The sequence below is a fragment of the Polypterus senegalus genome, chromosome 13 (genome assembly GCF_016835505.1).
Source record: "Polypterus senegalus isolate Bchr_013 chromosome 13, ASM1683550v1, whole genome shotgun sequence".
NCBI lineage: Eukaryota > Metazoa > Chordata > Cladistia > Polypteriformes > Polypteridae > Polypterus > Polypterus senegalus.
This window is the reverse complement of record NC_053166.1, coordinates 152,589,735-152,616,336: the sequence shown is the minus strand read 5'-3', so window position 1 is coordinate 152,616,336 and position 26,602 is coordinate 152,589,735. Positions and strand designations below refer to the sequence as shown.

General features: G+C 36.7%; 2 protein-coding genes across 3 annotated transcripts in view; one reads left to right on the top strand and one right to left on the bottom strand.

Moving 5' to 3' along the window:
• The window catches only part of LOC120542760 (uncharacterized protein C7orf50 homolog), a 278,068-nt gene that overhangs the window by 50,050 nt on the left and 201,416 nt on the right, over positions 1–26,602 (top strand). Inside the window, exon 3 of one of the 2 annotated variants that reach the window (XM_039775404.1) lies at positions 3,576–3,632. The exons of the other annotated variant lie outside the window; for it this stretch is intronic. Coding sequence (XP_039631338.1) covers positions 3,576–3,632 — 57 coding nt within the window. The remainder of the gene's footprint in view (positions 1–3,575; positions 3,633–26,602) is intronic. 2 annotated transcript variants of the gene reach the window in all.
• On the bottom strand, positions 1,333–15,781 carry gper1 (G protein-coupled estrogen receptor 1). The gene is made up of 2 exons (XM_039775401.1): positions 15,576–15,781; positions 1,333–3,595 (listed from the first exon to the last, which is right to left on the bottom strand). Exon 2 carries the CDS (start codon positions 3,322–3,324, stop codon positions 2,254–2,256), a length of 1,071 nt encoding a protein of 356 aa, XP_039631335.1. The 5' UTR covers positions 3,325–3,595; positions 15,576–15,781; the 3' UTR covers positions 1,333–2,253.

Sequence of the window (26,602 nt, the reverse complement as noted above, 5' to 3'; positions counted from 1 at the left end):
GCATAAAGTTCTGCACAGATGCGTGCTATCTCCAGTATAGCTCCTTGTTGACACTGTATTTATGCACATTTGCACTGATGTAATGAAAACTTGGTATGGAGATGATGTGGTCTTATTCACAAGCTTCAAAAAACAAACTAAAACCACACTTGTTTTCTTACAGAATATTTAGACAATGTTTTTTAGATCTTCAAACAAAACTAAAACAATCCAGGCCATTCTAATCGTTAGATATTTAATATAAGCAAAAGAGATTGTGTTAATACTTTGAAACAATTTGTGACGATTTTAAGATTGTTGTCTCTAAATCCAAGATAATAGTTCATATTTTAATGAAAGTAGGTCATCACTTTTTAAGTCAATTATTACTTGGCACTGAAGAATTAAACTTGTACTATCTGTATAGACAGTCCAAGGGGAGAAAAGCTCTGCAAATATTTAATGTTTACACACATTAACTGCACTTATCTTTTCAGAGGTTGCATCAAAGTAAAATCAGAAGTTTAAAAATTTATTTTTTAGAAACGTGATCTTTATAGTCATTGGTTTGGTAATGTTTATTTCTTTCTGTCTGAATGTATGGTCTGCATTGTCAGGCTAATGTGGAGTTACTGTTAAACCAAATAGGTGGCGTATTTGTAGCACTGCTGCCTTGCAACAATGTGGCCAGGTGCTTCCTTTCCCTCCCACAATCTGAAGACGTGCAGACTAGATGAATTGGCCATGCTAAATGGGCCCTTGTATGTGTGTGTGCAGGGGTGTGTGTATGGGTGGCGCCCTTGTCCAGCTACCCTGTAAACCCTGCCTTGGATAAATGGGTTTGGATGGATGGATGGATATTAAACCCAGTACACTGGCTTTCTGTTTAATAAAATGTTTTTTTTTTTCTTGGAATTTGGGAAGGTTACCTTTTTATGAAAATCCAGTATCATGTGATTGTCACATTTGAAAATGGTTGAAAATAATTGCAGTTAAATATATATTGTTGGTTCAAATTTATGTGGCAAAATGGTGTGATACACACGATTGTTTAGTTAAATATAAACATATTTTTTCAGTTTCTAATTGTTGTGCATGGTACATAATGTTAAAAAAACAATAAGTCTATAGGTTAATACCTTAAATCTCAAGTGATTGCTTTTGACTTTTATAAATAGCTACAGCCAAGACAAAAAATTCCTGCAAAGGGATAAGAATCAAAAGGACACATCCATAGGAGTTAAAAAACAAAAAAAAACTGCTCTGTTCTTTTTAAAGAATACAAGTATTTGAAAAGGCCAAATTTTCACTTAACATTCACAGCAAGTTTAGGAAGTAAAGGTGCATTTATTAAAAGGGAATCATATTCAGTCTCCAGGAATCCTTTGAAGTTTTTTAGTTTAATAGTAGCTCATGATAGTTCTCTGTACAAAAACATATTTAGTCTCCTGGATATGTAGGTTCCATTTGAAATGGTAAACCATAAACAAAAATGTGTAGCACTTAAAAAAAACAAAACACACACAGTAAAGAAGCAAGAGGGACCAATACTGTGCTCACATCAGTGCTAGCCAGGATATTGGAGGCACCAGGAAGAGGCAAAATTCAGGTGTTGTAGTTAAATAAATGCAAGTTCAGGCTCACAGTGTCTCAGTATTAGCAGTGTACTATTACCTAAGTTTTGTTGTTGTTTGGTTTTTGTGTGAATTCATTACAAATCATCATTGAGCCCTCTAAATATGTGGTGTACAGTTAAGAGCAAATTAAGCACAAAAAACTTACAGAAGCATGAATGTCAACCAGGCTGCATTGTATTTAAATTAAATGAATGACAATTATTTTGATTAGCATCAGTTTGGGTGTAAAAAGTTCTCCATGACACTTATGGATGAAATGTTATGGTTGCAGCAAGTCAAGCAAACATGAATATGTATCTTTACATAAAAGAGTACTTTCTCGTGATGAATTATTAACAACAATTGATTAATTCATTCACAGTGATCCAAAAGCAAAATGATGAAATTAATTGCTCTCTGTTGGTTTTTACTTGTGACAAATGATGTCAAGCATTTTCCTTAGCAGAACCTTCAATAGGTTAATTCTTGTAACAATCTGGAATGCCTATATTCTATGAACAAGTTGTAAGACTTCTGCATTTTGTTGAACCGCTTCTGGTTTTCAATTATCTAGAAATGCTTGTTAATTATTTTCTTGCGATTAGTCATCTAGATGAATTCTAATATATCTAAAATTCTTCTGGCAATGTCCAAACTCTTAAACTTCAGAAACAGTGATCTTAACAGGTATCTGTAAATCCAACGTGTGATAACAGAACCGATAGACTGTTGATGAACTTGCTTTTCCTTTAATGAACAGTCGTAGTTTGTCTCTGAAGGTTTCTCCTAAAAAGCTGTAAATAATTGGGTTAAGGCAACTGTTTGAAAAAGCTGCCAGATTTACAATGTGGCCAGCAAGCGGGTAGTTATGCATTAGTGTGTCCTTGCTTGGATGTGCAGACTCTTTCGTTCTTTGTAAAATCTGAATGCTGATAAAGACATTTTCTGGAAGCCAGCAGATGAAGAACACCAGGACTACCACCACAATCATACGAAGTGCTTTTTGTCTCCTTGGCCAAAGGCCCTTGTGTTTTTGTGCTTTCATTAGTATCCTTACAATTAAGGAATAGCACAGTCCAATAATTGAAAATGGTGCAAGAAATCCCAGTGTCACTTCAAGCCACTGAATTTCTGTGACATTAGCAAAGCAAAAGTGAACTTCTCCTGTATGCTGGGCTTGCACAATAGTAAAAGGCAGCAGTGTTGCAATTATGGAAGCCATCCATATCAGACCACAGCTGAGTCTGGCTTGTTGCATAGTCCTAAGTGGGCTAATATTGATGCTATTTGCAAGAGCAACATACCTGTCAAAACTCATCCAGGTAAGAAAGAAAATGCTGCTGTACATATTGATTTGAAGAAACAAAGACATGAAAGTGCAAAGAATAGCAATGTCATAGTACTTCTCACTAAGGTTAAAGACTTCAATCAGAGAATCGGCCACCAAAATGAGGTCTGCTGCAGCCAGATTCACAAAATAAAGGTCAGGAATTGTCATTTTGTCTCTGTGGTTCAAATTTACAACCAAAATCAAAATGTTGCCTATAAAGCCAATGGGGAACAGAAGAATTGTATACAAGCATGAAAGAAACAGACTGATCAGGTAATACTGGTCATTGTCTTTGGATAAGCTGTTTGGTTCACTTTGGTTGCAGATAATTGAATCATTGGAATCAAGCATAGTACCATTTGCATATATGTAGTTGAGTGAATTTGTATTTTCTTCCATATTAAATGAGATCTGTTGCAGTTGTACCTAGTACAAAGCATTTATCAGATTAATTTTTAAGCCTTACATTTTAGTTTATGCTGTATGTAATTTTATGGCTGAGTGGATTTTGGATTCATCCTGTCTTGAGCCAGACATTGCACACAAAAAGGCAATTAACACCTGGGAGAATGTTTTACATTTGCTTCCATTATAGTTCTCCTCTTTGTGATCTGGATACAGCGCTTTGACAGTTATCCTTGTCTCCTCAGGTTAAGCCTGGCGATTTAATCTGTGAAAATACAAAGAACATCGTCATCAGTCAAACGGTATGTGTCTTTATAATTCCACACACTTACTGTAGACGATAAGAAGTAAAAGTTTTGTATTAAAGAAATAATATACTTGAATATGAATGTTAATGTAGTTTCATATTGCAAGTATGTGTCTTTTTCACTTGGGTCTAGTCGATGATAACATAAAGTTTGTGACACTGACTTGGATTTTGTCTCTTATAAATGACCAGTACTGTTCAGTATAATACTGGAGTACAAACTGATGAGCTCAGAGAAATTGTTACATTTGTTTTCATATATTGTTTTTTGATGTTCTCTTGTTTTATTTATTTTGTACAGAATAATTGGATTGGGTCGGCACGGTGGCGCAGTGGTAGCGCTGCTGCCTCGCAGTTAGGAGACCCGGGTTCGCTTCCCAGGTCCTCCCTGTGTGGAGTTTGCATGTTCTCCCCGTGTCTGCGTGGGTTTCCTCCGGGTGCTCCGGTTTCCTCCCACAGTCCAAAGACATGCCGGTTAGGTGGATTGGTGATTGTAAATTGGCCCTAGTGTGTGCTAGGCATGTGGGTGTGTTTGTGTGTGTCCTGCGGTGGGTTAGCACGCTGCCCGGGATTGGTTCCTGCCTTGTGCCCTGTGTTGGCTGGGATTGGCTCCAGCAGACCCCCGTGACCCTGTGTTTGGATTCAACGGGTTGGAAAATGGATGGATGGATGGATAATTGGATTGTTTTAAAAGATGCATGAATATTGATTAATGATCTGTCATATCAGTTAGATTTGGAGTCTCGGTCCTTTATCACATTAAGGTTTTCTTTGTGTGTGCAGTTTAATTTTGGTTTTGTGCAAGATGGGAAATGTACAGAGAGGATAATAAAATAATTAGACTCTTCGCTGTCATTTGGATGAGATGGAACCAATAGTAATACAGCTTTGCACAATTTTATCAAAGTGGTGTTACAATGTTAGTGTTAATGGAGTTTTGGACGGTGCTTTTTTTATTTATTTATTTTTAAAAATATTTTTCCTTTTCCAATTTTCTCCCTCTGGGCACCACCATCTTGGTTTATTTTTCAGTTTGTTACCGTTGCCCTGTTGTTACCATTCTAACATAAAATTCTTTGCGGTGCAAAAACTCTTCTTAGGGAGGCAGGACTTTTGCATGTTTCTTTTGAAAATGAGTTTGTTTTGCAGTTTGCTTGTTGGCTTTGATCTTGTTCTGTATTTTGACAACTCCTGAACTTGCTTCTCTACTTTTTTTCTATGTCAGTTCCATTCTGGTAGTTGGAGGGGAGCAAATAAGCATTTCCTTTCATTATTAATTAAATTAATTTACTATAGAAGTACATATATTTGTGCTTTGCACTCATGTTCTTTATCTTGGAACAATTAATAAAACCTTCGTCAAATGCCATTAATTTATGACTGATCATATAAGCACATCTCAAAGGAATAAACAACAACAACAATAATGAAAACTGTTTACCTTGTTAAAATAATGAGGAATGATATGACACTCAATCTTTAGCCCCACATTAGTTTTATTTTACTGTAAAAAAAAATTGTGGCCGACAACAATCTTTTCAGTTGTTGGCAACATGATGAGCCATGGCATAGGTAAGTGGGTATATTTTTAATCCTTTTACACTACTGTTTTTTGATAATAATGTATATTGAACACTTATTTACTTACTGAACATTAATCTGATCTGATTTGATTTGGTTTTGGTTTCAGTCTTTGATGTAGTGAATATTAAACATGCTTAAAACAGCCCTCAATGTACACTTTATAGCCTAACTCATTTTAGACTAGTTCTTATAGGTGCTTGAAAGAAGTGTGCTTAGAAATATCACTTATAGTTTTTACTTGTCATTTTTAGAAGTGATGAAATTACAGTCATTTCCTTCCTAATACAGGACGGGCTTGCAGTGAATAAAAACATGTCACAAGAGAAATGAATGCAAGCCATCAAATGCTGAAGTGGCAAAATGTTGCATGCTAGTCAGACAAGCAGCTAAGAGTCTCCCTGCACTTAGTACACATGACAGTAAACTTAAACAAACCTGTTGTTTGAAGCCACGGCTTACCTATGTAGAGACCAATAGTTCCAGTCCACCTAAATTGATTAACTTCCAGATATTGGAGAAAGCTGAAGTATTCAGAAAAGACCCATGTGAACCCTGGGGGTTTGTGCCCAGTCTGAGAATAATGCTCACTGGAAACAGTCCTATCTGGTAACATACTGTTTAATATGTGTATAGGTGCTGTTTGTGAAAACAGGCTTCTAACAAGATACTTAATGCTTGTTTAACCAAATTAGGGCTAAAGCAATAAAGCAAGTTGAAATTGATTACCATGTAGTGCCTCTCCGGTTCATTTAACTATTCTTAACTAAATATGTAACAGTGGAACTGTATGTAATTGATACATTACTGCTGGGAAGTCACGCTGCTCCTGTTTTGTGGTCCTGGCAGTTAACAGGTAGCTGTGCTTACTGGGATTGCTGATAAGGCTACAGAGGGTCTGCCTCTATGCCATTGAAATCTAATATTCCCGAGTATGCTTTTTAAGCTTTTTTTTTAAATAAATAACTAAGACAAGACCCCATTTGCTTAAGAGAGCATATGCAATGTGCAGTGCGAAGTGAGGCCAGTGGCTTGTTTTTTGCAATTTTGTTTACATTTTGAACAAGCTCTTAAGGATCTGTCTTATCTTTGCCTTTTAATAGCACATCCAGCAGGCTTATTACATTTACAGTATAGAGGTATAATAATAATAACGGTCGCAGGTTTGCACGATAAGATTGATTCTAAGATAAAAATTTGCGTGGTATTATGTATTTCGAACATTACCGTTCAGAATAAATCATAAAAATTTTTACTGCTCACTTCATAATGTGGTATTTTGTCATCTGTCATATTGTGTGTATGAAAAATTTTGTCTCAAATATCTATATACCTTATGGCTGCAAAATCAGAATGAGACTTAAAAAAGGAAGACTGTCTATAATTTAGAGCCATGCCTCAATGACATATAAAGGCCTTATGACAAAAATAAATGAAATCATATTAAAATAATAGCATAAAAAGTATTTTCATTACCTTTGAAGTATGTTTATTATTTTGTTATGGTTATATTTTAAAAATTGGAGAGTTATACAATAAGTGAATGGGGACTCATGTGAACATTAAACCGGCATTTTAAAAGTAGAGACGAGATTCTAGCCAGTAAATTCAGAACAACTGAAGGACACCTTTTGATCTTGCCTAAGAGAGAGTGAAGGCTTTCTGTATGCTGTGTTTACTATGCACTGCACATTTGATATTTAATGACATCTGATAAATACTAGGTAATGCTGAGATACCCAGAATAATCTGTCCAAATGTATCATTCGAAGTACAGTTATAGGTATGCTTAAATGCCATCAGATTTTCATAGTGCTTGATAGAAAGCATAAACTAAGTAAGGTAAAATTACAAGGCAAAAATTAGGGGTTTAAATTTTCAAATTAAATAAAGTCGCTCTAGGTGAATGTCATTAAAAAACCTGCAAATAGTTAAAAACACATTTACAGTATATAGCTTTAGAATAAGTTAAATAGCTGAAGCATTTAATCTATTAGACTTTAAAAACAATGATTATGATTTGTGCCATACACTTCAAGAATACTTTCTTATAGAATTAATAAAATGAAAGTTAAAGGCATAAAGTTTTTAGGATATACCTGCCTTATACAGCTGAAGTATTGTGCCTCTTGATTTTTTTTTTGAATGTGGAAATAACCTTTAAATTTCTTTCTTTCAAGAAATTTCTTACATTTCTTTTGCACTCTGATAATTAACTTTCCTTTTAGTAGTAAAAACAGTTTATTCACAATGTTTTTTCAGGAATTTTGCTGATAGATGATATGTCTTTAATAGAAAAATATCAGCTGTACATTTGTTGTAGAGTTTCAGCAATAGCATTATTATGAAAACTCTTCTGTATGCTCTTCCACTATTTCCTTTGCAATATCATACTGTGATAAGTTCAGTCATGCCAGCATCGATGTCACCATGCAGTTCAATTAAAGAAAAAGAGGACAGCTAAATGAAGGGAACAGGGAATAAAGCTGTGTATGAAATGAAACGGCAACCAGATCCTCTTACTCCATGCCTAACCATCAAGATGGAACATGAGCATGTGACTGTGCACAAGACATTTCTGACTAAATAAACTATTATAGATTGAAAATTAATAAAATTAAAATGTGCCATATGATATGTAAGGATGCATTATTTGGCTCAAGACCCATTTTAATCTCTATTCCTCTTATTGTTCTAAATTAAAGTGAAGCCAGGGAACGTCTTCATTTAATGTATAATTTTGTTCTAACTTGATCATATGACATTTGTACATGGTTTCTGATTAATTACCCAATAAATCTGAAGTGTTGCTTACAGACAGTGTTTTTGTATTTGTGACATTCATATTATATTATACAATACCTGCCAAATGATACAAAGAGTACACAGCACATGTTTTGACCTTATTGGGGCTCAGGTGTACACAATTTTGCATTCCCTTACAGGGATTGAACCTTGGACATCGGCGCATGAGGTAAAGCCACTGACATTGTGCCACGACAGCTAGTTCGCTTATTTGTGAAGATCGGAGTATTACATTCTTAGGTCGAAATTTCAGTCCGATTATTTGGGTGGTTACCTTCCAGGTGACACTTGTGGTTGGTCGGCCAATCAGCAAGCATCCACCACGTCTTCTGATTTGACAGATGCATATTATAGATATGTGATGCAAAAGTGCCTACACCTGACAAGCCCCAATAAGGGTTCAAACATAGTCATTGTATTATTTGGCAAATACTGTATAACATATGTATGATTTGCTTCTTGCAACCGAGAGGATGTGGTGGATGCTTCCCGACTGGCCGACCAACCACAAGCGTTACCTCTTAGGTAACCACCCAAATAATCAGTTTGTCATTCAGACCTAAGAAAAGAAAATACATAATGCAAAGTTGACTCACTCGCTCACTCCCTCACTTCAATAAAAACACTATTTCCTGTTTAGTTAAAAAGCTGAAGTTTAGCAAGAAATTTACATCTGGGGCAGTAGATATACGCAAAGACAGGACATTCTTGCTATATCAATATTTAGGGCAAATCTCTTTTTGATTGAAATTTGGCGACATTATCAAAAAAGAAAGCTGGCGGACGTGTGTTTTTTATTTGTTGGTAATAACGCTGTAGTGAATGAGGTAATCTTAGGTAGCATATCAGTGTTTTTGGCTCAGCACTGACAAGTTGTTGCACAGAGAAATGGGGCTTGCAGTTCATGCAAATGAATGCTGTAAGTAGAAGAGTGCCACTGAACAAGCTGTAGCTGTGATCACGCACAGAAATGGGACTGGCAGCAAGTGAAGAAGAGCAGCTGCCCTGCACAGAAAAAAGAATGGAGTGGCAAGCCTTGTAAAAACTGTGATGTAAAGTGCACAAAGGAAAGGTAGGTGAAGCTCAAATAAGACATGGTTAGCAAGTGGCCTTCTTGGCTACATATAATACTCACTGTTCTGTCAGCTTCTTGCTCCTCACAATGTGGTATAAAACACAGACAAGTTTAAGCTGGATTGGATTATCCATCCATCCATCCATTCTCCAACCCGCTGAATCCGAATACAGGGTCACGGGGGTCTGCTGGAGCCAATCCCAGCCAACACAGGGCACAAGGCAGGAACCAATCCTGGGCAGGGTGCCAACCCACCGCAGGACACACACAAACACACCCACACACCAAGCACACACTAGGGACAATGTAGAATGGCCAATCCACCAAACCTGCATGTCTTTGGATTGTGGGAGGAAACCGGAGCGCCCGGAGGAAACCCACGCAGACACGGGGAGGGATTGGATTATGACACATTTATATACTTTATTGAATAGGGTTTTTCCATAGTGATCCTCCTAGGAGAGAGATGCCCAGAGTAGTTCTGACGATTTCATTACTTTCTACAGGGTGGTCCAGATCTAATTATGCAGATCCAGATCAGGTCGTCTGGATGACTTTAATTTATGTGGGGACGATTCTAGTTTTACGCGAAGATGATTCTTCATGTCGTCCGTTCGCACACTTCTCGATGGTCCGTGATTTTTTTGGGTGATTTTCTATGTAATAAATTTAATAAGTTATAGAATAACGAAAATTGCATAATTAGATCCACACCACCCTATAGGATCGGTTTACACAGTTAGTAATTAGTATATACAGTGCATCTGGAAAGTATTCACAGCGCATAACTTTTTCCACATTTTGTTATGTTACAGCCTTATTCCAAAATGGATGAAATTCATTTTTTTCCTCAGAATTGTACACACAACACCCCATAATGACAACGTGAAAAAAGTTTACTTGAGATTTTTGCAAATTTAATAAAAAAAAAAAAATGAGAAAGCACATGTACATAAGTATTCACAGCCTTTGCCATGAAGCTCCAAATTGAGCTCAGGTGCATCCTGTTTCCCCTGATCATCCTTGAGATGTTTCATCAGCTTAATTGGAGTCCACCTGTGGCAAATTCAGTTGATTGGGCATGATTTGGAAAGGCACACACCTGTCTATATAAGGTCCCACAGTTGACCGTTCATGTCAGAGCACAAACCAAGCATGATGTCAAAGGAATTGTCTGTAGACCTCCGAGACAGGATTGTCTCGAGGCACAAATCTGGGGAAGGTTACAGAAACATTTCTGCTGCTTTAAAGATCCCAATGAGCACAGTGGCCTCCATCATCCGTAAGTGGAAGAAGTTCAAAACCACCAGGACTCTCTCTAGAGCTGGCCGGCCATCTAAACTGAGCGATCGGGGGAGAAAGGCCTTAGTCAGGGAGGTGATCAAGAACCCGATGGTCACTCTGTCAGAGCTCCAGATGTCCTCTGTGGAGAGAGGAGAACCTTCCAGAAGGACAACCATCTCTGCAGCAATCCTCCAATCAGGCCTGTATGGTAGAGTGGCCAGACGGAAGCCCCTCCTTAGTAAAAGGAACATGGTAGCCCGTCTGGAGTTTGCCAATAGGCACCTGAAGGACTCTCAGACCATGAGAAACAAAATTCTCTGTTCTGATGAGACAAAGATTGAACTCTTTGGTGTGAATGCCAGGCATCACGTTTGGAGGAAACCAGGCACCGCTCATCGCCAGGCCAATACCATCCCCACAGTGAAGCATGGTGGTGGCAGCATCATGCTGTGGGGATGTTTTTCAGCGGCAGGAACTGGGAGACTAGTCAGAATAAAGGGAAAGATGACTGCAGCAATGTACAGAGACATCCTGGATGAAAACCTGCTCCAGAGTGCTCTTGACCTCAGACTGGGGCAACGGTTCATCTTTCAGCAGGACAACGACCCTAAGCACACAGCCAAGATATCAAAGGAGTGGCTTCAGGACAACTCTGTGAATGTCCTTGAGTGGCCCAGCCAGAGCCCAGACTTGAATCCGATTGAACATCTCTGGAGAGATCTTAAAATGGCTGTGCACCGACGCTTCCCATCCAACCTGATGGAGCTTGAGAGGTGCTGCAAAGAGGAATGGGCGAAACTGGCCAAGGATATGTGTGCCAAGCTTGTGGCATCATATTCAAAAAGACTTGAGGCTGTAATTGCTGCGAAAGGTGCATCGACAAAGTATTGAGCAAAGGCTGTGAATAATTATGTGCATGTGATTTCTCAGTTTTTTTATTTTTAATAAATTTGCAAAAACCTCAAGTAAACTTTTTTCACGTTGTCATTATGGGGTGTTGTGTGTAGAATTCTGAGGAAAAAAATGAATTTAATCCATTTTGGAACAAGGCTGTAACATAACAAAATGTGGAGAAAGTGATGCACTGTGAATACTTTCCGGATGCACTGTGTATATATATATATATATATATATATATATATATATATAAAGCCAAATACCACTGACTCACTCGTCATGAAATCTCCTGAACCATTGGGACTTGAAATTTGGAATGTAGGTTACCCTTTGAGCACCACCGCGCCCCTGTTGCTTTTGAAATCAAATAGCGTTGGCCAGTTCCGAGCGTCAAATGGATGAGAACATACATACAAGTCGGCAAGACAAACACATTAGTGAGTCTTTATTGTTTAATTTATTTTTATTTTTAAAGTTGTTTTTTTTTTAATTATATTTTTCTCAAACAATTAAAACAAAAAAAAAAACCAAACACTTTATTTTCCCTCCCGGATAACGCTGGGTATTTCAGCTAGTGTGTGTATATGTACAGTGGTGTGAAAAACTATTTGCCCCCTTCCTGATTTCTTATTCTTTTGCATGTTTGTCGCACAAAATGTTTCTGATCATCAAACACATTTAACCATTAATCAAATATAACACAAGTAAACACAAAATGCAGTTTTTAAATGATGGTTTTTATTATTTAGGGAGAAAAAATCCAAACCTATATGGCCCTGTGTGAAAAAGTAATTGCCCCCTGAACCTAATAACTGGTTGGGCCACCCTTAGCAGCAATAACTGCAATCAAGCGTTTGCGATAACTTGCAATGAGTCTTTTACAGCGCTCTGGAGGAATTTTGGCCCACTCATCTTTGCAGAATTGTTGTAATTCAGCTTTATTTGAGGGTTTTCTAGCATGAACCGCCTTTTTAAGGTCATGCCTTAGCATCTCAATTGGATTCAGGTCAGGACTTTGACTAGGCCACTCCAAAGTCTTCATTTTGTTTTTCTTCAGCCATTCAGAGGTGGATTTGCTGGTGTGTTTTGGGTCATTGTCCTGTTGCAGCAGCCAAGATCGCTTCAGCTTGAGTTGACGAACAGATGGCCGGACATTCTCCTTCACGATTTTTGGTAGACAGTAGAATTCATGGTTCCATCTATCACAGCAAGCCTTCCAGGTCCTGAAGCAGCAAAACAACCCCAGACCATCACACTACCACCACCATATTTTACTGTTGGTATGATGTTCTTTTTCTGAAATGCTGTGTTCCTTTTACTGCAGATTTAATGGGACATTTGCCTTCCAAAAAGTTCAACTTTTGTCTCATCAGTCCACAAGGTATTTTCCCAAAAGTCTTGGCAATCATTGAGATGTTTCTTAGCAAAATTGAGATGAGCCCTAATGTTCTTTTGCTTAACAGTGGTTTGCGTCTTGGAAATCTGCCATGCAGGCCGTTTTTGCCCAGTCTCTTTCTTATGGTGGAGTCGTGAACACTGACCTTAATTGAGGCAAGTGAGGCCTGCAGTTCTTTAGACGTTGTCCTGGCGTCTTTTGTGACCTCTCAGATGAGTCGCTCTGCGCTCTTGGGGTAATTTTGGTCGGCCGGCCACTCCTGGGAAGGTTCACCACTGTTCCATGTTTTTGTCATTTGTGGATAATGGCTCTCACTGTGGTTCGCTGGAGTCCCAAAGCTTTAGAAATGGCTTTATAACCTTTACCAGACTGATAGATCTCAATTACTTCTGTTCTCATTTGTTCCTGAATTTATTTGGATCTTGGCATGATGTCTAGCTTTTGAGGTGCTTTTGGTCTACTTCTCTGTGTCAGGCAGCTCCTATTTAAGTGATTTCTTGATTGAAACAGGTGTGGCAGTAATCAGGCCTGGGGATGGCTACTGAAATTGAACTCAGATGTGATACACCACAATTAGGTTATTTTTTAACAAGGGGGCAATTACTTTTTCACACAGGGCCATGTAGGTTTGGATTTTTTCTTCCTAAATAATAAAACCATCATTTAAAAACTGCATTTTGTGTTTACTTGTGTTATATTTGACTAATGGTTAAATGTGTTTGATGATCAGAAACATTTTGTGTGACAAACATACAAAAGAATAAGAAATCAGGAAGGGGGCAAATAGTTTTTCACACCACTGTATGTATGTGTCTGTGTATATATACTGTATAGCTAGTAGTATAGCTGAACGTAACAGCTAAAGAATTTCAGTATTTTGATTTTCAATTATTTAATCACACTAGTTGAATAGGAATTGAGAAGCAGAACTGTCAGTTTTTGCTATACATTTAATTTTTTAGATATATATGTTTGTGTTAGTACAAACATATCACAACTCTTTACAGATACGTTTTACAGTTGGAGCACAGACAGGGACTGAACCAGCAACATTGCATTTTAAATCTTAGTCTGCTTCATCATACTGCCGACCTGTAAACTCCTAACAAACATTGAGTTACCAATATGTCTAACATTGCTGAACTTTACAAGCTCAATTAAATCCTTTAATGCTCAATTTACATTTTATGAGATGCCCTATATTAAATATTTGAAGAAATTAGCTAATTTATTTTTGTATTGATGAATTTAGACTGATTACAATAAATGGTTGAGTAAAACTCTGTAAATTAAAATCCTTTTTTTCTCATTTCTTTACACTTAGCTTGTGATGCATACAATAGTTATTGTATATTATTGAATAACTGATAACTGAGACTTAATTAGCATTTGCATTTTCCTGTGTATGCATTATTTTTCATACAGTCATCATTTGTAAGATGCTTTGATGAAAATCTGATACTTTTAATCATGTGACATACAGTCCTGCCCTTCTACTCATTTTAAATATACAATGCGTTGTGATTAATATATTTTAATAATATTTGGTTTGTGTCAGTAATCCTAAACGACTAACTCGTTTTTATTGTCCAGCCATAAAATATCTTGATAGAGCATAAACCAGCTTCATTGTAAAAGTTTAGTTTCCTTGCTAGTGCAAAAAAAATGAATGCAGAATGGAACAAACCACCACTGACTAAGGCAGTGATAAAGTATTACACCATTATGAGGTTTTTAGGCAGATCTGTATGTCACTTGCATCATTGAAGACAAGTGAAGCAACGAAAATATGGCAACATAAAGCTGACGTGTGTTATAGACTTCTATTTGGTTATCTTGGCAAAAAAGATAAATATGTCAAAAATTATTTGTGTTATAATCATACCGGATTATAAAAGTAAGTTAAGTCCTCATTAGCTTGCAAATGGATATAAACATTTTGTCCTTTTTCTTCATTTATGAAACTAAAAGAACAAACACTAATATAGATGGATATTTTCAGTTTGTAGATTTTATTTAGCATATTCCCAGTTATGTATTTTGTGTCATAAGATGTTTCAGTAGCCTGCATTAGTAGTGCTGCTTTTTCAAATCTAATCTGTTTTAATGATTTGAATGTTAAAATGTTCTCAAATGATGCATGTAGACTAAAACATTCTTATCATTATATACTTAACTGCACCTTGTTACCATGGAGTATGACTCTCCAGTGTCTTTATTTGTGTGTTTGTTTTTTTCTTGTATTTCCGATCTCTTAATATTACTGTGGCTCTTCCTCAGTCATATTGTGAGGATTAAATTAAACATTTGAATAAAAATTTGAATCATGTTATACCAACAAATACACTATTTGAAAGATCTGTGTTCTAATTTACAGCAGTAATTTCTCAGTTTTTGAATGATTGTGGAGGTAACATTTTGCTTTGAGTATAGTGATTAAGTAATGTAACACATTTTTATGAGGATTAATTCTGTCAAGATTGCAACACATTTTTAAAACTGAAATACTACCTTAATTCTGTTTTTTAAACGCCTAATTAATAATATGCAAAATTATTTTTTATTAAATTAAGTACCAATCAATGTATACATATTTTGAATTGGTTTTGACCTTAAAGCATAAAATATTCATTCACAGTTTCAACAATTGTGTACTTAGCTTTGCATATTTATAGCTCCTCTGCAAAAATCAAATGTCATTTACTGGGAAACAGTGCAGTAATAAATCAAAGCTATGTGGTTGGATAAAGTGACATTTCATGCAAATGTAGTCATGTAAGACATAGTACAGTACTAACTAAATAACAAATTTCTACATTGCTGCATTTACTTTGTAGGTTCACAATCATTTGACAGTAACAATTTAATTATGTCCTGGAGTTAAAAAGATTTGCACTTACATTTCTGCTTGAGAGCTTAAGAAGTCCTCTCCTTACAGGGAAAGCAGTTCAGACAGTTTCATGCTATGCTGTAGTAGGTGTTAAATCCGTGTGAGTGTACACAGCAGCTTTCAATCCAAGCAGGCTCGACTCATCAGTTTGTGCCTCCAGAAGCTAAGCAGCCTGTGCGCCACCTTCTGTTCATCTCCTGCAAACAGAGCACAGTTCAGCTCAGGATGCAGCAGTAACTGAAATGCAGCCCATGCCTGCTCGAGCTGGTAATTGTTTAGGATTTCAGAAATGTGTCTCTTATGACGTGGGTGCCTGAAGCAATGCCAGTCCTCTATTTAATCATTGTAATGTCTTTTAGATTCATTTATGAAAGTGAAACATGAAAGTCAGCATTTTGCTTAAGTATTATTTGTGTTGTCAAAAAAGTGTGTTGCTCTTTGCTATGTAGAATTGTCCCCTGTCTTGGTATGTATTTTTGCCTTTATTTTGTAGAATTTAAAGCGAGTCAAATCCAGTAACAAAAAAGGAAGGATTCATGTTCTTCTCATGTAAACATCTTATTTTATGTTATGGGAATGTGACATATATATACTGTGTGTGTGTTGGAGACATACTGCTGCTGTAGAAAAGTGTAGGTTTACCCAAGTAGGTGTTGTAGTTTAGTTTGCTTGTATTTATGAATGTTTATTTTATTATCTTTGATTGGCTTCAGTAGCAGCACAAACATCTTAAAGCAGTTGTGACCAAAATGCTATTCAATAATAAGTAGGGCACGCAAAGTACAAAGAATGGGGCATTAATTTATCTGCAGTGGTTATAATGTTGTTTATAATTGAACAGTAAAATCTAACTGAAGGTCTTATTACCTGTATATAATAACTATTTGTTTTTTGTTAAAAAAAAAAAACAAAAAAATTTTCAAGATCACTTTGTTACAAAAAATCCCATGGAAAATCCCATAAGACAGTTGTAAGGCCACAAATACTTTAATTCACATGACCTCTTTCATCAATACCCTGTATACTTCACAATTTGATTTTGACTTGAGTAAGATTTAAATTGTTTAATTATTTGTCACAGTTTTTCATATTTCCAAACAAACATTGTGTTATTCATTGGGCTTGTGACAAGGTGGCATGCTTTAATAAAACATTGTATTGAATAGCTATTTTTTGTGATTGCTCTATATTTACATAATTATTACAAGAATAGGATTAAATCATGAAAACCAGGTGAGTCATGTATCCTTCTATATAAAAGCGGTCGGGATTGTCCTTCTGTCCCGTGAGTGGAAAGCGTAGCGGTATTCCGCTTATCACAGACTTACTACTTGCAGCTTGCGGTACGAAGCGACATGATGTGAGCAGAGTTCTGGTGCTCCCATCGTTTCCTTGCTTTTGTGCGCGATGCGCTGGAAAAATAGACAAAATTATGTCTCTGGAAATAATTAATGTGGATGGAGTACAAATGCCTCACCGCGTAGTAAATATCAGGGGGGTTCAAAAGGGCGACCTCAATATAGAAAAAAAGTTTAAATTTCATCACAAAAATAACAGAAACTACGAGTATTAAAGTAATACCGCTCAAATGCAATATAACCAAATTAATGAGTTTGTATAAAATATCAAATTGATCTACATATTGAATTGCCTTAAGAAGTGGTCAACTTAAAAGTCGGTCGCCTTAAAAGGCGGGTCAGCCTAGTTAAACCATATATGTGTCCAATTTCCATGATCATTATTAGTTTTTTGATAACATGGATATTTTTTTTCTATTTACATTTGGTTTTAAAGTGTTTAAACTGATGAATGAATTTGTAATGCCAGTTAAGAATTTGACATAAGCATTATGTCAGTACATTCATGTGAGACAGATATGTGCAACAAGTTTACTTTCTTTTTCCCCCGGCTATTTTTCACTTTTTCATGCACATGTACAGTTATAATTCTTTAACCAAAGTTGCCATTAAAGGGCTCATTTTTCATATGTCTGGATATGATTGTTTAATTTGATGTCAGGTTTTGATAATCATGAATTTGGCCTCTAGGATAAGTTCCCAGAAGACCTCCACTGCTCATACATCTATTTACCATCATTTTACGGTACACATAGCAAGCTGGTGGCATTTTACCAGTTTCCACTTTTGTCTTAGAACGGTTCAGGATTTGTAGATTGCCAAGACTAAGAACAATGTCAGCACTATTGTCCATGCGTTTTGTTGTTTGTACATTTAGTTTTTAATGTGTAAACACAGAAGGACTTTGTTCTTTTTCACTGCATCCTGCCAGTTACACTTTGCCACTTACAGGGTAATTATGTTAGTGGATATTTTTGGTGGATTGTCTGTGGTCTTTCCATATACAAAATGGTAACAAGTAAGTGCAAGATTTACAGCAAGTTTAAAGGGAAAACAAATGTAATTATGATGTCTTATCGCTGAGCCACTTGATTAATATGTTTTTTTCCAGCTTAAATTGATAAAATTTTGTTGCTGCCCATCTTGCACCTTTAACATGTGGTTGCCCAAATCCACAAGTATTACCATGAAAAGTAGGAAAAAAAGATGGGACAGTTATCTCTAGCTACAGATAGCTAAAAGGTGTATGTAGAAGGCTCAGCATAAAGGATTGAAAAGCTTTAATTACCCACACCAGACCCTTTATTCAAAGTGAGAAGAAGGGAAGCTAGAGATTAAATGAAGGCAAACTATATCATAGGCCTGAAGTGTGTAATCATTTTCTTTTGTTTAACGTGTCCTTGTGAGTGGGCCAATGCTTTTTTATACTGAATGTTTGCATTATTAAAAAATGGTGTGAAACAATATATTTTCTGCCTGTGGCCAGAAAAGGCCACTTTGATTGCTTTAAATAATTTAATATTGTCAGTTCAATGTGGGCTTCCATTCCCCTAGGAAAGAAGAGTGTAATGACCCTCTTATTATTTTATGGGGAAAATTACTAAAAAGAATAGGAGCAGAAATATTGTTAGAGGTATATTTTAATACCTTGTAGTATGTTTAATTATCCTGTCTAAAGTATCAACACAAACAACACATTGAAGAGTTCATTACTTAATAGGTATGGCAGCTCCTCTCACATGTATTTTCCATCCATCTTCTATCCATCCATTGATTCATTTTCTAAACTTGATTTTTCCTGTACAGGGTTGTGAGAATCTGGAAAATATACTCTGAGTAATCAGCATTATTTTTCTTTTCCATTAATTGCTATTTCCCCTTTTAATTATTTAAGGTCATTTTGAATATTTTATATTTCTTTTTCTTTGCCAAATATGAGCACTGTAGACCTTTTTCCACTCTTGTATAAGTGGTTTGGCTTTTAAATAGAAATTGACTCTAATAAAACAAAAAAAAATTAGGGGGATTATGGCACTCCTCCTTTTGCATCATAGAAGCCTTGGAGGCATTGTGGAAATGCATGGCTTCCAAAAAAGCATCAAGCAGTAGCCTGTATTAGTAAGAGATGTTTTGTTGGAGAGCTTGAAAACTTGGCCGAGGAGATTAAAAATTGAATTAAAATGTAGTGAAAAGCTTTAATTTCTACATGGGCCACAAGGTGGTACAGTGGTGGTGGTGCTGCTGCCTGGCAATAAGGAGGTATTTGTTTGCGTAACAGGTTCCCCCCATGTGTAGTTTGCATATTCTCACTGTGTACATGTGGGTTTCCTCTGGGTGCTTCAGATTCCTCCCACAGTCCAAAGGTATGCAGGTTTGGTGCGTAGGTGATGCTAACTTCACTCCAGTGTGTGTGTTTCTTGGTGGTGTTCTTACCTTATTCCCAGTAATTGTTAGGATAGGCTGATGCTGCCTTGCAGCTTTGACCTGGGTAAAGAAATGGATGGATGTATGGATACATTTCTACATGGTAAACAGCAGTAGTAAAATATTTACACTGGTTAAGAATAAAACCAGCAAATAAGGCATGTACAGCAGCAGCTTGTATTCAACATCTTTTTAATCGTGCTGTTTGTCTAAAAAGTGACAAAGGCATTTTTTTAAATCTGCAAGACACTGGTCAGGGCCAGAACTTATCAAAGAATTTTTCCTAGGCGTTCTAAAGAAAGCAGTGTATTGAATTTTGATCAGTAATATAAAGCATGCTTTCAAATTCACTTTCTTCCATGTCCTATTCAGATCTTTGTAATGAATGGGAATTCTTGAACATTATTTAAATGCACAGTTAAGGTAGCAGTATTTTACATTATATAATTTAAATAAGTATCTTGCAATTCTAGTCTGAAGTATTTGTAATTTTCTTAAATTGAGTGTCACAAATGAGTCCATATAGAAAGTGTTTATGTGCAAAAGTTCCCTCTTTTAAGGAATGTATTAGTTTCTTCTTTATTTCCCATGGATATGGTGAGCAATTCACCAGTTTTAGAGCTGGGAGTAGCTTCCCACCTTTCCCTGTTGTGAATACTAATTTCTAATTGTTTTTTCTTATACTGTATATATTTATTGTATTAATAGTATTTTCATTTAGTTGTAAATGCTTTATGCTGTTTTATCTCAATAATATTGAAAGCTTTGCAATTTCTGTTTTCAAGTGTTACCAGAATTAGTGTCAGGGTTACTAGTAGTTCACTTAATATAACACTTAAAATGCCCCTGGGAGCTGTTTAAGCCCTATGACCCAGTTCATTAAGGTCTACAGTCCACATCTGAAAGTACTTCACATTTGGCATAAGGAACACAATTGAGTGCTTGTAATATTACTGCTGACAACTTTCATCCTTTATTTAAATATTACATTTTTTGTCCATGTGGTAATTCTGGTAATTTTTTTTACATTGAAGAATAAGTTATGTTTTAAATAACAATTCTTTTTAATATATTTGTTTCTACCATTGTCAAATAAAATAGTGTACAAGATACAAAAACTCCTAGCCCTCAGACAGGTTTTGGTTTTAAACTGCCCAAATGTTAACTGCAGAGTACTAATTTTTCAGGTGGGATATATTCATATTTGGTCACTGTGTATGGTGATGAAGATTGAACAGTTTGTAAGCAGGCTTACAGTTATCACATTTCCCATTTTTCACAACCATTAAGAAGATCAAAAGACATGTTGATCTCTTTATCTGGAGATTTTTAGGCAGGACAGTCAATCAGTCATCCATTACTCCAGGCTTTTCCTGGGTCGAATTTACTTTGCCAGAATAGTCCAGCAATCTATATAGAACTACCCACATACTCCCAAGAATTGCTTTCCAATAAGCGATAGTCCATTAGGATATGTCCTCCACATGCCTGTATTGTGGCTTCGTCCCTCAGATCAATTTACCATCAGTTTCCATATCAGTAACACTAAGTTTCTTGGCAGAGGCATGCTTTTCACACCATTATGTCACAGTTACAAAGCTAGGAGGAACTTAAAGTATGCCTAGATAGCCACTGCAGTAGTGTCTGAGGCTAAAGTCTGGATGTAGCAGTACTATGGTTAGGCAGAGGACCATGATTATTTTTTTTTTCAATCCAGTGATTCTGGCAAACTGTTTCATCACTTAGGATTGTCAGAACATATAAAGAGAACCTTGAGCTCCTAAACTCATCAGACACACCCTTCTTAGCGGAGACCGACCCTATATACCCTATCTAGTTTTGTTGCATCTATTTCTGAAGCTGTATTGGCCTGGTGATTGAGAAGCTGCTTATTAGCAAGGTTACAGGAGTAGAAAAAGGATACAATGTTAGCTAACTTACTTCCTTACTTAATCAACTAATGCCCTATCCAGCACTGCTTTCTGCCTTGTATCTGATGCTACCAGAATGGGATTGGCTTAAGCACTTTTGAGAAATTTAGTGTTTGGTTAGTTTCCAATGTTGGGCATTTCCTTGGTTAGAGATTTCCAAAGAAAAAATGTTAAACATTTGTACAAATATGCACTAGCTTGTTTTCAGGACCTAGACTAAATATTGTCAGGTCCTTGCAATTTTGGTCAATGTTAATAAAATATGAGTATTCCCTTCCCAAATTTTAGTTAATGTTTTCTTCATTAGGGAAACCTTCAGTAAAATAAACAACTTGCGGGACTTTTTCCACTAACCACAAGTGCTGGATCACGGCAGATGTTCTGGTTCCAGGAATATTTTCCAGTTAAAAGAACTCTAAAGATAGCATTACTTCTACATTAATTACATCACACTTAAGGAAAAGATAATAATGTACCTAACTACACCGAATACATAGATTCAATTATTCTGATGCTTTTTCCAAGTCACATTGACTGTTGTTCATAAATGCTTGCATCCATCCATTATCCAACCCGCTATATCCTAACTACAGGGTCACGGGGGTCTGCTGGAGCCAACACAAGGCGCAAGGCAGGAAACAAACCCCGGACAGGGCGCAAGCCCACCGCAGATAAATGCTTGCATCAAGAGAGTATTGCTCAAACAGAACAATTTCATACTAAGCTGACTGTTTAGTAATGTGTGCAATAATGCTTTGACTATAGGCTTGTCATGAGGATCGCAACACAGGCTGAAAGCAATTGGTGACCACTGTCTAATTAAATCACAGGCTGAACAAGTGTTGTAAAGAAACTTCACAATTGTTTTTTTCTACGAACCAGTTACTCTAGTTCCAATAGGTTACTAGTAGTAGTGGAAAACCCCTATAAACATCACTTCAAGACAAGAAAATATCAAAAGAATGGGAAAGAGTAGTGCCAGGGGATCTCAAAGAAATTCCTTAATTAATGAAAACACATTTCATACAGCATCATCAACAACACTAGGCACTGAAGATCACAGTGCTGTCAGTGAAGTACAGGAGTATTTAATAGATCCCACTTTACAGTATGTTCCTCAAAGTCTCATACATTCTCAGATGTTATAGGCTTAAGGTAGTCTTCACATCCTTCTGATCTCCTTTGTTCACCCTGTGATGTCTCTCAAATTTGCACCTCATGCAAAAGGCAGTTGCATCAGGCCAATGCTTTTATACAGCATGTGCATATATGCATCTATGATGACAGCAGCATATCCTTAATTTGAAAATCCCTTTAAAAATTTATAGTAACAAGCCAGTGGCCAAATTTTAATAATAATTAATACATCTTAATAATACATTATTTGTTTATACATACAATTATCATAATAATAAATAAACAATTTATGCATGTTTCACAACTGTAAAATTTACACTAGTACTTGGTATCAGGTATTAAAAAGAAAGATACAACCATTTTGACTCCAGGATTTGTATCTAATAACTAATCAAAAAACAATAGTTATTTATTTATTAGCCAATTGATATTTGTGGCCTTTTTCTGCTTATCTGAAAATGGTAAGAGGTGCAGCTTTAAGCAAGACTTGCATAAACAAACTCAAGTAATACAATGTACCGTATTAGTATAGCTTTTTTTTTAGTGTCTGCATAGAAATTAATAACAGTACATTATTAAATGAAAAACAGTTTGCAGATATATTTGGGAAGTGTTTCAGTGCTTTCAATATAGAGTCTATGTTGAACAACCTGCCTAAACAAAAGTCATTAGTATGCTCATTCTTTTTGGACCATAAATTGTCATCTGTTTATTGTTTCTGACTCTCAGCATGTGAACTTTTGTAGAACATGACTACTTTGCAAACATCCTAAAATGAAGTGTGTCTTGTGAAAAAGTTATGAGGCCTCACAGCAGATCCTTCTGTCACAGTCTTTGCGATAGGACAGCTGAGGCATGTGAAGGGGTGTGTTCAGCAATTCAGCCTGGTTCTCATTATTCCCTTAACTGGCCAGAAAATGGGCACTAGATGGTGGTCAATCTAGTGTGTTGCAGCTTTCCAGGTCTTCTGCTTTAAATCATTTGACACAATGCTGAAGTCATCCAGATGGCTCTCTTGTTTTATTTTGACCTGAATAAATGTGGTTACAGCAAAAGGCTTTCATTCCCAGAACTGTGCAGTATGTTATGCATTATTACTTTGTGTAAAGTTCAGTTGTGATCCAGCAACTCTGGGCTCTCACTGTAAAGAGGACTGACAGAACCTGAAACTACCATTTGGTCAAAATGCCATATATTAGTTAGGAAGTCTTGGCTTTAGAATATTCTCTTTAAAAAGAATATGATTATAATATAAAATACATAAAAATATAAAAATATATTGGTAATTCAATGTTTGAGATATATTTATATTTATTATATATACAGTGCATCCGGAAAGTATTCACAGCGCATCACTTTTTCCACATTTTGTTACGTTACAGCCTTATTCCAAAATGGATTAAATTCATTTTTTTCCTCAGAATTCTACACACAACACCCCATAATGACAACGTGAAAAAAGTTAACTTGAGGTTTTTGCAAATTTATTAAAAATAAAAAAACTGAGAAATCACACGTACATAAGTATTCACAGCCTTTGCTCAATACTTTGTCCATGCACCTTTGGCAGCAATTATAGCCTCAAGTCTTTTTGAATATGATGCCACAAGCTTGGCACACCTATCCTTGGCCAGTTTCGCCCATTCCTCTTTGCAGCACCTCTTAAGCTCCATCAGGTTGGATGGGAAGCGTTGGTGCACAGCCATTTTAAGATCTCTCCAGAGATGTTCAATCGGATTCAAGTCTGGGCTCTGGCTGGGTCACTCAAGGACTTTCACAGAGTTGTCCTGAAGCCACTCCTTTGATATCTTGGCTGTGTGCTTAGGGTCGTTGTCCTGCTGAAAGATGAACCGTCGCCCCAGTCTGAGGTCAAGAGCGTTCTGGAGCAGGTTTTCATCCAGGATGTCTCTGTACTTTGCTGCAGTCATATTTTCCTTTAGCCTGACTAGTCTCCCAGTTCCTGCCGCTGAAAAACATCCCCACAGCATGATGCTGCCACCACCATGCTTCACTGTGGGGATGGTATTGGCCTGGTGATGAGCGGTGCCTGGTTTCCTCCAAACATGACGCCTGGCATTCACACCAAAGAGTTCAATCTTTGTCTCATCAGACCAGAGAATTTAGTTTCTCATGATCTGAGAGTCCTTCAGGTGCCTTTTGACAAACAATACAGACCTGATTGGTGGATTGCTGCAGAGATGGTTGTCCTTCTGGAAGGTACTCCTCTCTCCACAGAGGACCTCTGGAGCTCTGAAAGAGTGACCATTGGGTTCTTGGTCACCTCCCTGACTAAGGCCCTTCTCCCCCAATCGCTCAGTTTAGATGGCCGGCCAGCTCTAGGAAGAGTTCTGGTGGTTTTGAACTTCTTCCACTTACGGATGATGGAGGCCACTGTGCTCATTGGGACCTTCAAAGCAGCAGAAATTTTTCTGCAACCTTCTGTAACCTATATATAAAACATAACTAGGGGGCTATGCCCCCTGCTCACTTCACTCGCCCACCCCTACCCCAGGGTGCACTACGCTTCTGCCACTGTGCGTCTCGGCTGCTTGCGTTGTGAAGGGGAGGCTGAATGCATGCTAAGGAGATGCAGTTGGATCAGCAGTTGTCTTGCTGCCGCTGCCGAGCTGCGTGTTCTGCTTGTCGCACTGTGTGTCGATCATTTAAAAGCCTGTGCAGCAGCTGTCCTTTTGTCTCACTGCCTTGTCTCACGTGACGTTAAAGTGTCTCAGAGAAAATCACATATTGTCTCCTTCAAAGATTTTTTTTATTTTAGACAGATGTATTTACTGGAAAAAAAATATATACAGTATATATATATATATATATATATATATATATATTTATTTTTTTTTATTTTGGATACTACACCAGTGTTTATTAAATCAGTCCTTTAGTTTTCCTTCTTAACAATTCTTGTGTAACGTTAGGTTATTTGCATTGGCACTCCTTTAACTGATTTAATTATAATGTATATGTCCAGTCCTTTTCCAAGTTGCACCGCATGCTGAGAATTTGCACTTGGACTTTCTTCATCATTCCTTTTAAAGGAGTTTATCATTTGTGTCACTAAGGTGTAAAATTCCAGAATTGAACTGACAGCCTACTAATTCAGTGTCCCCAACCTGCACAAGCCAAAATATCAAGAATTAGTGCTGGAAAATCAGCTCTGGCTTTTGAAAGCCAGATGTCAAAGAGTAAAACCTAATACTGTTGTAAGTTTGGGAGGGCATGAGAACTAGCCAGTCTATTTGTGATCTGTTACAAGGATACACATATATGTCCTGGAGATTCATTGTATTGTTTGGGAGGAGTGGGGGGAGTTTGAGGCCATAAAACATAATTTTATCAGTTTTTATTAGCTAATGAAAGTAAATTTTAAAGAAGAATATACTTAAAATTCAGACAGCAATGTTTTTTGTACATTGTACATTTTTTGTTCATTGTACAACACCAATTCCAAAAAAGTTGGGACGCTGTGCAAAATGTAAATAAAAACAGAATGCAATGATTTGAAAATTCCATAAACCCATATTTTATTCACAGTAGAACATAGAAAACACATCAAATGTTTAAACTGAGAAAATGTACCATTTTATGAAAAGAATAAGTTCAGTTTGAATTTGATGGCAGCAACACGTCTCAAAAAAGTTGGGACAGGGTCATATTTACCACTGTGTAGCATCCCCTCTTCTTTTAACAACAGTCTGTAAATGTCTGGGAACTGAGGAGACCAGTTGCTGGACTTTTGGGACAGGAATGTTGTTCCCTTTTTGTCTGATACACGATTCTAGCTGCTCAACATTCCTCAATGCTTTTCAGCGTTTCCGGATCATATTCACATATGGCTTCTTGTTTGCGCGATAGAGCTTTAACCTGCATTTGTGGATGGCACAGTGAACTGTGTTCACAGATGATGATTTCTGGAAATGTTTCCTGGGAATATGCAGTGATTTCCATAACAGAATCATGCCTGCTTTTAATGCAGTGCCGTCTGAGCACCTGAAGATCATGGGCATCCAATATTGACTTTTGGCCTTGTTCCTTACGCACAGAAATTTCCCCAGATTCTCAGGATCCTTTGATCATATTATTTACTGTAGATGATGAGACATTCAAAGTCTTTGCAATTTTATGCTGAGGAACATTATTCTGAAATTGTTCCACAATTTATAGATGCAGTTTTT

Excerpts from the sequence above, each read along its gene's own strand:
- gper1 (XM_039775401.1), bottom strand. The coding sequence starts at position 3,324 with ATGGAAGAAAATACAAATTCACTCAACTACATATATGCAAATGGTACT.